Below are 16,477 nucleotides of genomic sequence, written 5' to 3'. Positions count from 1 at the left end.
CAAATCCCCGGCACCAGAGAATCCCCCTGAAGCCCCACCAGGATTGATCCCTGATTGCAGACCCAGAAGGAAACCCTGAGCATCACCAGGTGTCCCCCAAACAAGAAACAAAGCAAAACAGGAGAGAGGGGGCCCTTAAGCCACACCCAAAGTGCCCAGCACCTGGGGTCTCGCCTGCACCGGCCCGGGGCGCACTCCCTGCCCCAGCTCCCACCATCAGCGCCTTTCCTCTGCTGCCTCGGTGACGGTGACGGGGGGCACACAGGCCTGGATATGGTACTCGCACACAGTGACTGTGGCGACGCCAGGGAGGGAGCCTGAGAGAGCCGCACCCAAAGAGTTATCAGCACTTGCGCTGCAGGGCGGGTGGCCCCTGATCTCTCACTGTGTGTTCCTAAAGGCCAACTGCCTGGGAGGCGCTCCTCGCTCCACCAGGTCAGCTCAGGAGGGCCGCGGCTCTGCCCAGCGTGCCCAGGGCATCACTCTGCAACACGTCCCGCCCGGCATGCCTGCAGGCTGCCCCTACGCCCCCGTGCCAGCAGGCCCTCCAGTGATGGCGTATGGCACGGCACGGCTGCCAACTGTGACGGTGTCGCAGGCTTCCCCTTTCCTATCAATCCATTTAAAATCCACTCAGTGTTGAACTAATCCAGAGAACCGACAACTTTAGATTGAATTTCTCTCCATTATTTTTAGTGCCCTCGCCTGCCTGGTTTTTACGATTCCGAAACCTCCCGTGCTCTAATCTGACTCCCTGTGGCTCTCAAGCAGAGTTTTCTTCTCTTTCTTCGGAGGTGTTTTGGAGCCACAGTCCTGGTGCCAGGGATCTGAACCCAGGTTGTGGCTGCCACGGGCGCCTGCAAGGCAAGAGTAGGTGCCCCCCCCACACACACACACATACACCTGACAGCTCCGCAGTGTTCTCCCTGAGTAGGTGCTAAAATCCTGTACGTGAAGACAGAACAGTGTCTCCAGAAGGTCACACTTACTAACCACTGGCACACAAGCCTGACTTCCAAAGCGCAATGTTAGGGGGCCAGGTGATAGTGCCGCTGGGAGAGTGCTCACCTTGCATGTGGCTGACCTGGATTTGATCCCCGGCACTACATCAGAATCCCCTGAGCCCTACCAGGGTAAGCCCTGAGCACAGTGGGCCCCCAGGTCCCACCCAGCCACAGCCCCCCACCCCCGGCACAAAGTCACAACTCTAAGTACTTTAAACTTGACTTGAGTCAAGTTTCAAGATGAATCTTAAAGGATGACTCATCCCTGCCCTCCAGGAACTGAGAGTGGAGGACAAAGGAATTAACTTAAACCAAACTAAGTTCAAAAGAGCAGAATCAAAACTCAAAATCAAAGAGCCAGAAAGCTACAGGACAAACGCCAACTAATATTTTAAGAGGTCAGTGTAGGTGTAAAATAGACCTACCTCTACCAGGCACAGGAGGGAATCCAGTTTTCCTTTTACTTATTTTTTAATTTGGGAAGCACCCAGAGGAGTGCTCAGGGCTTACCCCTGGCGGGCTCAGGGGACCCTATGGGGTGCTGGGGATCAAACTCAGATCGGCTGTAGCAAGACAAGTGCCCTACCCAAGGTCCTGATGCTCTGGGTCAGAATCATTACAGCCTAACATGCCAGAACAAAGGAAAGTCTGAACGAAGCCGCTGACTGCCAGCTCAGGTTTAAAGCCCACAAGACATTCTGGGAACAATTTCACCAGCAGAAATAGGCCCAGATTCTAAACACAAAGTTAACATATTCTGCTTCAGAAACAACTTCTGTGACCCTCAAGGAGCACCCATGTTGGTAAGGGAAAAGGCTGAAAGCAAATAACAAGCGTTGGACAAGATGTGAGTACTTGAACAGCCTACACAGCTGGTGGAGCGTAAACTGGTAGAACAACCTTTACAGAGTGGGTAGGGGAAGAGGACTTCCCAGGCTGGGCTCAGGACCATGCCCCGCAGTCTCAGTGAGCCAGGCAGGAGGGTTCAGTGGTCAGGCCCAGCTGTGCTGGGGACCCTAAGGGCCTAGAGGGCCACACCCAAGATGCTGCGGGTGAGGGGCCAAGAAAGTGTCAAGGACAGAACCTGGTCCCTTGCACACTCAGAGCTCACCCTCACCGAGCTCTTCCTGGGGGTGAGGGGCAATAAAATTTCCTCTTTCCTTGTCATTGTTGTTTTGGCCCACACCCTACAGTGCTCTGGGCTTACTCCTGGCTCTGTGCTCAGGATCACTCCTAGTCATGCTCAGCGGATCAGCCCATCTACGACTGCTCCAGTCCCAGGATTACTTTTTTCTTTTGGGGAAGGGTGGGGATACTCCTGGCTCTGCACTCAGGAGACCATATGGGTGCTGGGGAATCAAGTCCATGTCAGCCATGCGCAAGGCAAACGCCCTACCCACTTGACTACGCTCTGGCTCAGATTACCCTTCTCTAATTCACCCAGTCTTAGGATTCTGTGATGGCATATTAGTGGACACAGATTCCAACCCCGAAACTCAGGTCTCCATTCTCCTCAATATTAAATTCAAAAAAATTTACATCACTGTCATATCGTTGCTCATCGACCTGTTGGAGTGGGCACCAGTAACGTCTTTCATTACCACACTATCTACCACCAAATATTTTTAAGTATTTATAGGGCTAAAAATTAAATTATCATTAAATTACCTTGCCATTAAGATAAAAATTGCAAACAATTTAAAGACTCAAACTGATCTCTGAGTCTTACAGAGAACTATCAATGCATGAGCAGTTCTAATAATTCTGTAACTATTGGCAAGGAAGTGGGGGAAGTGGGTGGTTTCCTCTACAACTTCAGGAAAATATTATTTCTCTTTTTGTACTGCATGTGCCTTATGCTTGTTGAAAATATCTTATTTATTAATTTCTCATGGTAGTATTTTATTTTAGCTTACACAATTTTTTTTTTCTTTTTGGGTCACACTCAGTGATGCACAGGGGTTACTTCTGGCTCTGCACTCAGGAATTACTGGGGTGCTGGGGGACCATATGGGATGCTGGGAATCGAACCCGGGTCGACCGCGTGCAAGGCAAAAGCCCTACCTGCTGTACTATCACTCCAGCCCCATCACACAATGATTTTAAAGATATGCAAAAATAAGACTGGAGAAATTATACAGAGGTTGAAGCATTTGCTTTGCATGCAGCCAAACCACTGATCTCTAGCATCTCATATGGTGTCCCAAAACCCAGCATTGATTTCTGAGCACAAAACCAGGAGTAAGATCTGAACAATGATATGTATGGCCTAAAAAGCAATTCAAACCAAAAAATATATATTAATATATATTAATATATATATAATTATATATGTGTATATAATATTATTAATAAGTATATTTGTAGCACTGTAGTAGAGTTGTCCCATTGTTCATCGATTTGCTCGAGCGGGCACCAGTAACGTCTCCATTGTCAGATTTGTGGTTACTGTTCTTGGCATATTGAATATGCCATGGGTAGCTTGCCAGGCTCTGCCATGCTGGTGGGATACTCTAGGTAGCTTGCTGGGCTCTCTGAGAGGGACGGAGGAATCAAACCCCAGTCAACTGCATGCAAGGCAAATGCCCTATCCACTGTGCTATTACTCCAGTTTGAGTATATGTATTAATATAATGTTTCCACTATCCAACTGTAATACATTTAGCTTCTTGGCAATTTCAGTTATTTATTTTTAATTTTTATAAGTCTTATTTTAATAAAATAGCTCTCAATACTTTATTACATATAATATTTAAATACTCAGCCCACCAGTGAGCATATTCCCACCACAATAAGAGGGAAGTGTGTGAAGGTTGTTGTACTTCATTCTGGAGCCATTTAAGTCCGTATATAAGAGAATACAAGCAAGTATGTTAAAACAAACAAATGTGTACTACTTTAGGTACATCAGTGGGCTGGAGTGCAAGAGGTCATGTGGCTGTGAATGCAGCTGCATGCTCCAGGAAATACTGCATCGCTCTTTTCTGGGAGCTTTATTTTATAGTCTCTGGATCTTGGCTGTTGATGAGATTACATTGTGCCACCAGGAACAAATTGTGGGTGTGACTGCCAAGCTACTGGAAAACTGGGAATCTGGGTGGAGGAGGCTGAGTTTGGATCTGAGCAGGCTTGGAGATCTCAGCCACTGATCCCGCATACCTGGATTCCTCTGTTGGATTCTTCATGGGTTATTCTTGTCAATTTTAGACTATTCCCCACCCACTTCCTTCCCATGTTGCTTCAAAGCAAATTCTAGACATTAGATAATTTCATTAATGTTTTAATCAACATATCTGAAAGAGACTTGTTCTAAGCATAGCTACAATATTTTTATTATACCTAAAAATTAGTAATTCACTATTACCATATGACTCACAGTCAGTTTTTCATATCAATCACGCACAAAAATGTCCAACTTATTCAATAGTTTGTTGACTTTAGTAGACATCCAGGTATGTAAACTGGTTGTAATTGGCTGAGATGCCACATATCTCAAATCATAGGCACTTCTTCCATTGCATTCCTATTATTTCTTGCAATGTATTTATTGAAAATCTTGGATTATTAGTTCTCTAAATTTTTGTGCCACATTTCCACATTTTGTTGATTGAGCCATCATTTGTTAGTATACTCTTCTTCTATTTCCTAAAATCGAGGTTAAAATGCAAGTTTAATCAGTTTATGTTTGTTGTTCCATTTTATTTTTCAAATATTAAATATAAGATTTTTTCATATATATTTGATACTGCGTATATTCAAGAAAATTATATTAAGAAACTAATAAGAATTACTTATGACTTCATCAGTTGCAAACTGATTATAGAAAATTTTGAGAGGAAAACTATATACTCGAGGCAGTGTTGGTTTTCATGTATTCAAGAAACAAAATTTCTCTAAACAAAATTATAAATATGTCTCTTATCACCTGTGATTTGGATACTCTGTCTGAATAAAGTGGAGTAATTATTGCTTGGCCCAAAGAGGCAGAATATATGGAGTTAATTAATGCCCAAGTGGGATGAAGTCTTATAAATTTTCTATGTATGGTTTAATACTTAAGAAAAGGATATATTGATTTATGTTAAAAACATAGTATCACAAGCAAAGGTGCTTGGGAAGACCTATATCACATTGTTTATGGATGCTTAAGATGGTCTCAGCCAAACTGACCTACATATTGAAGAAAGTGATAAATCTGAAAATCATAGTTAAGATTCTTTGTGACTTTGTGACTAAGATTAAAGTTGAAGATGTCTAAGTATCATGTATTCAAGTTGTGACTTCATCTTATACTAAGTAACCTTATTATATTAATGTTTAACTTGATAAAATATATTTTGAAACATTGTTTTGTCTCTAGAAATAGGGTAAACCTTAGCCTAATGATCAGAGGTTTTTCAGAGAATAAAATTTAAATCTGACCTGGAAAAATTCAGTCTCAGACTCAGCGCTCAGCTTATCCACTTACCTTTTTAGCATACAATATAAGATAATAAGTAGTATGGAGTAACTCATTGCCATAGTTGAGACCAAAATTGTTATTTCCCAAATCCAGTTATTGTACACAAGATAAAATGGATCTGAAATAAAAACTTAAGAAAGCACAACATGAGGAAATGGAGGAACTAAGGTATTGCTTGAGTGGGAACTTTAAGAAATAACATTAGTATTCTGGTTGTACTAAATTATTTAAAAATAAATTAAGAATTTATTTTTTACCAGTCACTGTTTTACTAACCAAAAAGATAAATTTAATTACAACTATATACAATATATTCTTCAGTAATATTCTTTTCTTATCAACTTTGAATTGACTTTATGGCGAGGTAAAACCTTGGGGTATTTTTATTATAGTTTGTATAATAGCGTTACAATGATGTTAAAGTCTAGAGACTGATATATAAAGTTTTTGTACACTCCTGCCACCGAAGTACAGTATCCAAGATTGATCAATTGATATTGTGCATATCCTTGATTTTTTTTTCTCTGATGCCCCAGATGAGTGAGATCTTCCTGTATTTATCTTCTGCTTCTTGCTAATTTCACTCAGCACGATACACTACAATTCCATTCAAGTTGCTGTGAACTGCAAGACTTAATGTTTGCTAGCGGTTGAACAGTATTTCACTGTGTATATATACTACTGCTTCTTTTTCTATTTATTTATTGTTGGATTTGGGGTTATTTCATATCCTAGCTATTGTAGTAAGAACTGCAATGAACATAGGTGTTTGTATACTTTTTAAAATGTTTTTGTGATTAGGGTATAGATACCAAGAAGTGGGATAACTGAGTCAAATGGAAATACATTCTTACATTTTTAGTTTCTTTTTTTAATAAAACTCCATATTACTTTATATAGACTGGATCAGGTGTCATTCATACCAGCAGTGAATGAGGGTTTTCTTTTCACCACTCCCCAACAATATTTGCAATTTTCAGAGTGATTTTTTTGATACATGACATTCTCACTAGTGTGAGGTGATGTCTTGCTTTTATTTTTGATTTGTGTTTTCCTAATACTAAACTGCAGTGAATATTTTTTCATATGCTTACTGGCCATCTGTGTGTCTTCTTCATGGTGGACATCTTTGTTCCTCACTTGTCCCCACTTTTGATGGGATTATTCTGTTTTTTCCCCCTGGGTTTTGTGAGTGTTTCTATATGTCATCTTCCAGGCAGTTGGGTATTTTTTTTAATTAATAGTTTATTTTTAATTACTGAGTCAATGTGAGGGTACAGTTACAGATTTATACATTTTTGTGCTCATGTTTCTCCCTTACAAAGTTTGATAACCCATCCCTTCACCAGTGCCCATTCTCCACCACCAGTAAACCCAACATCCCTCCCCCCTCCCCAGTCCCGTCTCCCCCCCACCCCACACTGCCACTATGGCAGGGTATTCCCTTTTGTTCTCTCTCTCTGATTAGGTGTTGTGGTTTGCAATAAAGGTGTTGAGTGGCCATTGTGTTCAGTCTCTAGTCTATATTCGGCCCGCATCATCTTTCCCCCCCATGACCTCCAACCACATTTTACTTGGTGTTCCCTTCTCTGAGTTGCCCAGAATGAGAGACCAGCCTCCAAGCCATGAAGACAACCTCTTGGTACTTATTTCTACTATTCTTGGGTGTTAGTCTTATAGTCTATTATTCTATATTCCACAGATGAGTGCAATCTTTCTATGTCTGTCTCTCTCTTTCTGACTCATTTCACTTAGCATAATACTTTCCATGCTGATCCACTTATATGCAAACGTCATGACCTCATTCTTTCTAACAGCTGCATAGTATTCCATTGTATAGATGTACCAGAGTTTCTTCAACCAGTCATCTGTTCTAGGGCACTTGGTTTTTTTCCAGATTCTGGCTATTGTAAACAGTGCTGCGATGAACATATAAGTGCAGATGTCATTTCGACTATACTTTTTGGCTTTTCTGGGATATATTCCCAGCAGTGGTATTGCTGGGTCAAATGGGAGCTCAACCTCTAGTTTTTTGAGAATCGTCCATATTGTTTTCCAAAAGGGCTGAACTAGCCGACATTCCAGTTGGGTATATGTTTATTCTAGCCAGAATTTCCTTTGCCATGCAGAAAATTTTCAAGTTAATATAGTACCATTTGCATATATTTATCTTTGTTTCCTTTGCCAGAGGAATCAGTTAATTGATGACCACTTTGATGTCCACATCTTGGAGAGTTCTGAAGAGTTCTGCCTCTGTTTTCTGTGATTTATTTTATGAAAATCTTTGGGTAACTATGGGTGGCTTCAATATATTTGTACTTGGAAGAATGCAATCTTTTGGTAGGGGCTAATAAAACTGCCATGTAAATAATAGACTTCCAAAACAGTCTATGTCCTTATCTCTAAAACCTGTGAATATGTTACATTACTTAGGGAGAGATACTGTGCAATATCATTAAGGTAATGCAACTTAATATAAGGTTATATTTAACTGAACCCAATGAACATTTAAAAACAGACACTTTACTGGCTACAATCAGAAACATTAAGGAAGATAACAGAGATTCAAAAGGTGAAAAGCATTTGAGTCATCATTGCTAGCAGAGCCACATGTAAAGCATGTGAAGAAATCCAGGTTCTCAGCTCACAGTAAGCAAAGAAGTAGGCCCTTAGTCCTAAAAATGCATGAACCTAAAATGCCTAATAATTTTGGACTTGAGTTAGTTATTATTCTCATGAATAATCTATCCTGTGGAAAAATTTGTTTCTGTTTTTTAGACTGAGAAAATGGAAAGTAAATTATCTGGTCCTAAAACATTATGGTCCAATAGTCAAAAGATAATAGCTATAAACATTTTCAATGACGTATAGAGAAAATGGGAAAGAAAAAAGTAGTTATTGTTCCCAGAAAATTTTAAAATTCAACAAGGAGAGTTCCATTGGGTTTCAAGGCTTGTGGGTAATCATCTGTGACATGACTCTGGCCTCTGGACTATGACTTCATCCTTGGACTGTGTTTTCATCTTTCTTGAAGAGTAGTATATATGTAGTAGGCTGAATAATGGAAACCCCCCAAATATTCAATAGCTAATCTTTGGAATCCTGCATGGTACTTCTTGTGGTAAAAGAATATTTGCAGGAGCTAGAGAGATAGAAAGTCAAGGAGCTTCCCTTGCACTTGGCCAATCTGTGTTTGATCCCCTGGCATCCACCTGGTCCTCTGAGCACAGAGCCAGGAGTAAGACCTGAACACTGCAAGTTATGGGGGAGGGGGAGAAGAGTATTTTCAGACATCAATAAATTAATAAAGTTGAGATGGGGAGATTATCCTAGATCATCTGGGTGTGCACATTATGCCACTAGCCTGGAAGATGGAAAAGTAGCCATGATGCAAAATTTGTAAGGAATACAGCTCTAGAAACTGAAAAGCAAAAATTAATTGTTTCTCAAGACATTTTTCAGGGAATATAGCTTTTACAACACTTTTGATTCATCCAGTAAAATTCATTTTAGACTATGAATTGTCATCATCATCATCATCATCATCATCATCATCATCATCATCATCATCATCCTGTTGATTGTCAAATTTCTTGAGCGGTTTCAGTAACATCTCCATTTGCCCTAGCTCTGAGATTATAGAAGCCTCTTTTATTCTTGTCCTTCCCAATAGTGCATTGGAGGCTCTTTCAGGGTCAGGGGAATCATCATTATTTGGTGATAGTCAGGGTCAACCATCATTATTACTGGTTTTGGCAAATGAATACACCATGGAAAGTTTGCCAGGCTCTCCCATGAGGGCAGGAAACTCTCGGTAGTTTGCCAGGTTCTCCAAGAGGGAGAACTAGGCTATGCGGTCACGCGCTTCCAGGAGTTTGGTTTTATAGTCTCTGGATGTTGGCCATTGATTGGATTGGCACCGGGGGCAGTTTCTGGGTGTGACCACCTAGCTACTGGAAAACGGGGGATTTGGGCGTAAGAGGCCCAGTCCCGATCCGAGCAGACTTGGAGATCTCAGCCTCTGGTCTGACACACCTGGGTTCCTCTGCCGGTTCCTTCATGTGTGAGGCTCGTCCAAATGTGTGGAGAGGGGCCTTGAGCATGGCTGTGGCTGGGTTCTGGAGGTCTTTGGCTGTGGGGACTCTGCTCAGGGCCGGGAGGGAAACTCAACCCACCCTGGAGTGAGTGAGAGCATAGTGTGTAGGGCATTTGCCTTGCACACGGTTCGAATCCCAGCATCCCATATGGTCCCCCAGCACTGCCAGGGGCAATTCCTGAGTGCAGATCCAGGAGTAACCCCTGTGCATCACCGGGTGTGACCCAAAAAGCAAAAAAATAAAAGAAGTCTATGAACTAGATGAAAATAAATGTGTGCTGATTTAATAAATTAAAATTGTGATAGTTTAATATAATGGAAATAGAAAATTAAAATAACATCTTGTCTCAGGTCTGAAAATTTTGACAATTTTTGATAATTTGATCAAAAATCTTTTATTATATCACTTATCTGTACCTATTAGTTCAAGTTGGCTCTACAACTACTAGGAGAACTTTTGCTAGAGCCTGAATGGTCCCATGTGTCGTAGGTTCAGACTCTACTAGAGAGGTGAGTGTTCCACAATCTTTCATGGGTCATATAATTTTTATTCTAGGCTTTTTCAGACACTGGAGAAAGCACTCATATTATATGCCTAATATAATATAATTATGTAGCCTTCAGCATGATTAAACACTTTAATATTTTGATCCTTCCAAGACTCTTATGAAAGATTGTTCAAACACATCCTTGAATTTCTCTCCAGAGTAAACGATCCTAAATTTGGATCGCCCAGTAAGCATTGTTTGTAATCTGAATCACTGAGATTGCCTCACATAAAGTCCTGATTTCCTTTTGTTTGACAGATGTTTCATCAGTTTTTCTTGTTTCCACTTACATTTTACTAAAAAGAGTACAAATAAATTTTATCACAGCTTCAACTATTTGAAGCTGTCTGAATATCTCCTCAGTTAAGTGCTTACAAATAATGTTTTTTTCACAAAAATGTAGGACTCAATTCAGTTTAGTATTATGCCATTATTAATAGAATAATCTTCTGGTTTCCAAAAACACACTCCTCTTTCCTTGGGACCTTCCAACTGCAACTTCTCTACGTTGACTATATTTCTATTGTTACTTACGATGATTTGAACGTTACATAAGATGTTTCTATACCATGCTTCTCAATTTCTTTATACCTTTACCAGCTGTACTTTGGCACCCACATTTTTACTGTCAACCCATTTAAGGCAATCTAGAACTTTCTAGATAATTTCTCAAAAAATTTACAGCTTTTGACTTACTCAGTTCCAAATCGACTTCCACACTGAAAATATTTACCATGATAATAGACCTCTTCCACATATAGAACATATACTGTATCACTGCCAGGATCTGCCATGCATGTGAGATTCTCTCGGTAGCTTGCCGGGCCCTCCGAGAGGGGCGGAGAAATTGAACCCGGGTCAGTTGCTAGCTATCCATTATTGCTCTAATAAACCACCATAATTTTTATTGATGCAAAACAAAATGAATTAATTTTGTTTATTAATTTATTATTTGTTTTATTATTGTTTTATTATTTATTATTATTATTAATTTATTATTTGTTTTATTGATGCAAAACAAAATGAATTAATTTTCATATATTTCTGATCAGAAATATATGAAAATCAAGATATTAAGGGATGCATAAGACTTGCGTTCAATTCTCTGGTAAAGGGCATAGCCAACTTAGCACCTGTTGATGTGGCCCTGATGGCACCCAATACTGTTGGACCTGAGCAACACCACATCCCAAGATCTTAGAATTCAGCCATCCTGCCTGGTGGCCAAGTATCACTAGGAGTGGCCTCAGTGCCCCCCATTCACAGCTCTGCTTGGAAGATCAAAACATAAAATCAAGCTATCATCAGTTCTATAATCTCTCTGGGGAAGAATCCTTTTGTTTCCTTCCATGTTTAAAATACTGTTATTATGCATTCAGTATTCTTTCCGTGTCTTTCTTTAGAGGAATGAGATAGGACATACCCAACAGTTCTCAGGCTTACTCTGGCTCTGTACCCAGGGTTTATTCCTGGCTGTGCTCAGGGGAACATGTACAGCACTGGGCATCACACTGGGGTCAGCTGCATGCAAGCAGGTTTCTTAACCCATGTGCTATCTCTGGGGACTTTACTTCCATCTTTCTTTATCTGTTCTCTTTGACTCAGATCCTTCAACCTCCCTTTTTAAAATTTTTTTAATTGAGTCACCATGTGGAAAGTTACAAAATTTTCAGGCTTAAGTCTCAGCTACACAATGCTCAAACACCCATCCCTTCACCAGTGCACATATTCCACCACCAAGAACCACAATAAACCTCAACCTCCCTTTTATTTTGTTTTACTTTGTGGCCACACTTGGTGGTGCTCAGTGTCTACTCCTGGCTCTTCATTCAGCGATCACTACTGCCTGTGCTCAGAGAACCCGATGGGGTGCCAAAGGTGGAGCCAGACCAGCCCTTAATTCTTTTTCTTTTGCTTTTTGGGTCACACCCAGCGATACACAGGGGTTACTCCTGACTCTGCACTCAGGAACCACCCTTGGCAGTGCTCAGGGGACCATATGGGATGCTGAGAATCAAACCCAGTTGGCTGCATGCAAGGCAAACACCCTACCTGCTGTGCTATCGCTCCAGCCCCCTTAATTTTCTTAAGAAAATTATGAACTTAATATTCTCAATTCCTTCTTACTTTGTAAGGCAATATATACAAATTCTTGGGAACTACAACACAGAAACATTTATAAGTCCATATGTAGCCTGCTATTTGGTTATTTGGGTATCCCAAAGAGGAATCGAAAGAGCTATGCTTGGAATATCACATTTCACTCAAGTGGGAGAAGGAATCCGGAGTTCCTACTTCCATCAATGATCAAGACAGGGACGCTGTCTCATTTGCCAAGGCATTGAAAATCAGATGGGCTGGACAAGTAATGTGATTTAAAGATGACCGCTGGACTAGAGCTGTTACAGACTGGATTCCACAGGACATCAAAGCATGGCCGCCCACTTACAAGATGGTCATATTTATTCCTTAAAACCCTAAATGGATGGTTTGAGGCTCTTTGTGTTCCTGGAGTGAGCAGATGCCATTGGGCTACACTAGTATGTGACAGGGATGAATGGAGATGTTACTGGCACCCGCTAGAGCAAATCGAAAATCAACGAGATGACAAGTGATACAAGTGATTTAGCCTACTAGAAATAATCTATGTGATAGCCAAGAAACTTTAAAGATAAATGTTCTTCTCCCCAACATACAAAATAGATAAAATAACTACAAAAGAAAAATGATACACTTGAAAATATGTATTAGCCAAGATCAGAAACAACCTGAGTATCCAGTGACAGATGAATATATACATAAGCTGTGGTGAATATATACATAAGCTATATTCATAACCTACTAAACTATAACAAAAGTTGAAATCTTGCCTTTTCAAGCAAAACGAACCAAAAGGTGGAAAAAAATGAAAAATTGCTGAATTGTTTAATTTATACAGGTTTTTAAAAGTAGGCAATATATGAGACTATGAACAATTAAAACAAACTCTGACAAATGAAGTAAAGTTACTTAAGGAGGGGAGTGGAAGAAAGGGGTCATATACTGTGGTAGAAGGACAATGAGATTTTGTATCACCTGGGCATGGTGTGGTGACATTTTATCCCTATAACATTAGACATTTACACTCCAGAAAATTATGGTTAGCTCAATAAATAAATAGTAATTTAAAAACAAACTTTCTCAGAGTATAATAAGCTGCTTGGATGGAAAATATGATAAATGAAAAATATAAATATTACAGATAAAAATACTATTTTCTTAGTTATATTAAACATAAATGATAAGGTAAAAGCAAATATTTAACAATATTTTAAATTTGGCTCAAACATCTGCTGTCTACAATAAGATTTTACTTTTCAGGCACATAATTTGAAAGTTAAAGAGGGCAAAGTTATGCTACTAAAAAGAGACAAAATGCGAAAAGGTGCTACTAGAAATAAAGAAGGACATTTTATAATATTAAGAGTCAAACTCTAAGAAAGATAAAATATGATAAAAATATTGCAACTAACAACAGTATTAATATACATATGTAAAGCAACGAAATACTCTAGAGTTTTAACAAGTGTTTAATAAATACTACCCAGTATAGATAGCATACTAAATTATTAACAAAGCCCCAATAAATTTAAATAAATTTATATAATAAAAGCAATTTTATTATATAAATCACAACAAAACTGTGATTAAAATATAAATCAATAAAATAATAAATTTGGGATGTAAAACTGTGTGGGATAAATATACTTCTAAATTCCAAAGTATCTATGAAAAACTCAAAGAAAATTACAAATTGCCATTAGAATTATAAAAATTAGAGCATAAGGTACAAAAAATGTATGGGAAACAGATAAAGTGGCACCCAAGGTTATAGCTATGAAAGCCTACATTAAAAAGATAATTCCCAAATAATAAGTTATATTTGCACTGTTAGGAAGAGCCTCACGCATAAAGGGACCAGCAGAGGAACCCAGGGGCTGAGATCTCCAAGCCTGTTTGGATTGGAACTGGGCCCTCTCCACCCAGATTTTCCAGGAGCTTGGCAGCCATACCCACAAACTGCCCCTGGCACCATGTAATCCCACCACCAATGGCTAACATCCAGAGACTATAAGAGCAAGCTCCCAGAAGACATCTAATAGCCTTGTTATCCTTCTTGGAGAACCTGACAAGCTACCAAGAGTCTATTGCCCACACGGGAGAGCCTTGCAAGCTCCCCATAGCGTATCCATATTCCAAATACAGTAAAAGATATATACATACCTCTCGGAGAGCCCAACAAGCTACCGAGAGTATCCCGCCTGCATGCCAGAGACTGGCAAGCTACCCGTGGTGTATTTGATATGCCAAAAACAGTAACGATAGGTATCATTCTCCTGAAAGAGCCTCCAATCATTGGGAAAGAAGAGTAAGTAAGGAGAGGATGCCAAAATCTCAGGACTGAGTGTAGTAGAGATGTTACTGGTGCCCACTTGAGTAAATCAACGAACAACAAGATGACAGTGACAGTGACATTTGCACCTTAAGACCTTAGAACAAAAGAGTACAAGAGCATACTACCTTCAAAAGGGGGAGAAGTAAAATAAGTATTAATACATAAATTAAAAGTATAATAAAATAATAAAGAAAATTACTCAAATTAACAATGGGTTATAGGAGAAGTTAAACAAAATCAACAAATCTTTAATAAGATGAAAGAAAAAATATATTAATGTCTGAACTGAAAGATATGGATATCATATTTAAGACTACAAATTCAAAGGAACTTTTATGAGTGTACTACAAAGAAATGAAAGTCATAAGTTTATACAACTCTAAGGACATAGAAAAATTCCTAGAAAGAACCTGTGAACTGCTGAAGAAGAAAAGGAAAATTTGTATACATGTAACATATATAAATAAATTAAATTAATAAAATATTTAAAACCCCCCAAATGAAAGCAGGGTTGAAATGGTTTCAGATGTAAATTCTGAAAAAAGTTAATAGAATTGATAACAATGACTAAGAGTGCCACAAAACTAGAACAGACAGAAGCACTCTCATCTAATTTAATGACAGTATTATGCTGTTATAAAAATTATACAAAAATGACCCACTCGCCGCTGCCGCTGCTTACTTTGGACACCAGCAGCCCAATGAAATACTTCCAGAATGTGAACTGAGCATTTCCGCCAGGCTGCCACAGAGGGGCCCCGGTATTTCTCTAGGTTTTCCCATCTTATGAGCACCATAAAAGGGTAAAAGATTGTAGTGATAGAATTTCTGACAGAATTTTCCCTGGACTTTATACAGAAACCCAAAACTGCGCGGCCGCTGCTGCGGCCACGCGACCTAATGTCATCTAATCATCAGCAATATGAAATGGTTCCTTTGTAATGGGTTGGACTTTGGGGGGATGATCCTAACAAGAATAGTAAGTCTTTTGTTGAAATATTGAAGGCAATCATAGTGGTAGCCATCTCTCTAGACTGAACTAAGCTATAACCCCACGCCGGCTGAGGGGAAGAAATATTTCTTTCTCGGGAAGAAATGTGGTGTGGCGTTAGCCATATTATGATGTCCATTAAGCAGACACGAACCTGGTGGCGTGGGAACGGGATATAAGGAAAAAAAAGAAATTATGTACATGGAACAGCGGGATGCTGGTGGAGCCGGGGCCGATACCAGCGCACTACTATTGGTTCCAGAAACTGCTTGCAGACATGCTGCTAGACTATCAACTAAGCTATAGCCCTACGCCGGCTGACGACGGGAAATAACCATCTTTCTAGGTTTTTTCTCCCTTAGTCAGGCAGCGTGGCATCAATCATACTATGAAGATTACTAAGCAGGCATGAACTTGGTGGCACGGGAAGGAGGGGGAAAAAAATGAAGAAAAGTTATGTAACAAACAGCGGGACTTAATATCTCTACATTCTCAGCAATGGAAAACTATCAAATGCTTCCTTGGCAGTAGGACTGTCTTATTTTTGTGGGGGGAACTCCAGCAACAATAGTGAGTTATGAGTTGAAACATGGAATGTAATCAAGATAAAGAGTAAAGAAAATGAAACTTATCACTTACAAGAGGGGGGGACTGGGGGGATGGGAGGGGGCGGGAGGTGGGAGGTATACTGGGGTGGTTGGTGATGGAATATGGGCACTGGTGAAGGGAAGGGTGTTTGAGTATTGTATAACTGACATAATCCTGAGAACTATGTAACTTTCCACATGGTGATTCAATTTAAAAAAAATAAAGAAACTTTGGTACATCTACAAAAAAAATTATACAAAAATATCAGGGAAAAGAAAACTAAACACTAAAACACCTTACCAACTTAGGAAAAAATCCTGAGCCAGGAAAACTATTCAGAATTTAAAAAAAAG

At 39.7% G+C, this 16,477-nt stretch overlaps 2 protein-coding genes across 2 annotated transcripts in view; both read right to left on the bottom strand.

Moving 5' to 3' along the window:
• The window catches only part of LOC101540994 (selection and upkeep of intraepithelial T-cells protein 1-like), a 39,223-nt gene extending 39,006 nt beyond the window's left edge, over positions 1-217 (bottom strand). The window contains exon 1 of the mRNA XM_055138398.1: positions 163-217. Within this exon, the coding sequence (XP_054994373.1) occupies positions 163-217 (55 nt within the window). The remainder of the gene's footprint in view (positions 1-162) is intronic.
• The window catches only part of LOC101540732 (selection and upkeep of intraepithelial T-cells protein 7-like), a 33,016-nt gene continuing 16,755 nt past the window's right edge, over positions 217-16,477 (bottom strand). Inside the window, exon 4 of the mRNA XM_055138397.1 lies at positions 217-317. Coding sequence (XP_054994372.1) covers positions 217-317 — 101 coding nt within the window. The remainder of the gene's footprint in view (positions 318-16,477) is intronic.

Source organism: Sorex araneus, chromosome 5, assembly GCF_027595985.1.
Source record: "Sorex araneus isolate mSorAra2 chromosome 5, mSorAra2.pri, whole genome shotgun sequence".
Lineage (NCBI taxonomy): Eukaryota > Metazoa > Chordata > Mammalia > Eulipotyphla > Soricidae > Sorex > Sorex araneus.
This window is presented reverse-complemented; position numbering and strand designations above follow the sequence as displayed.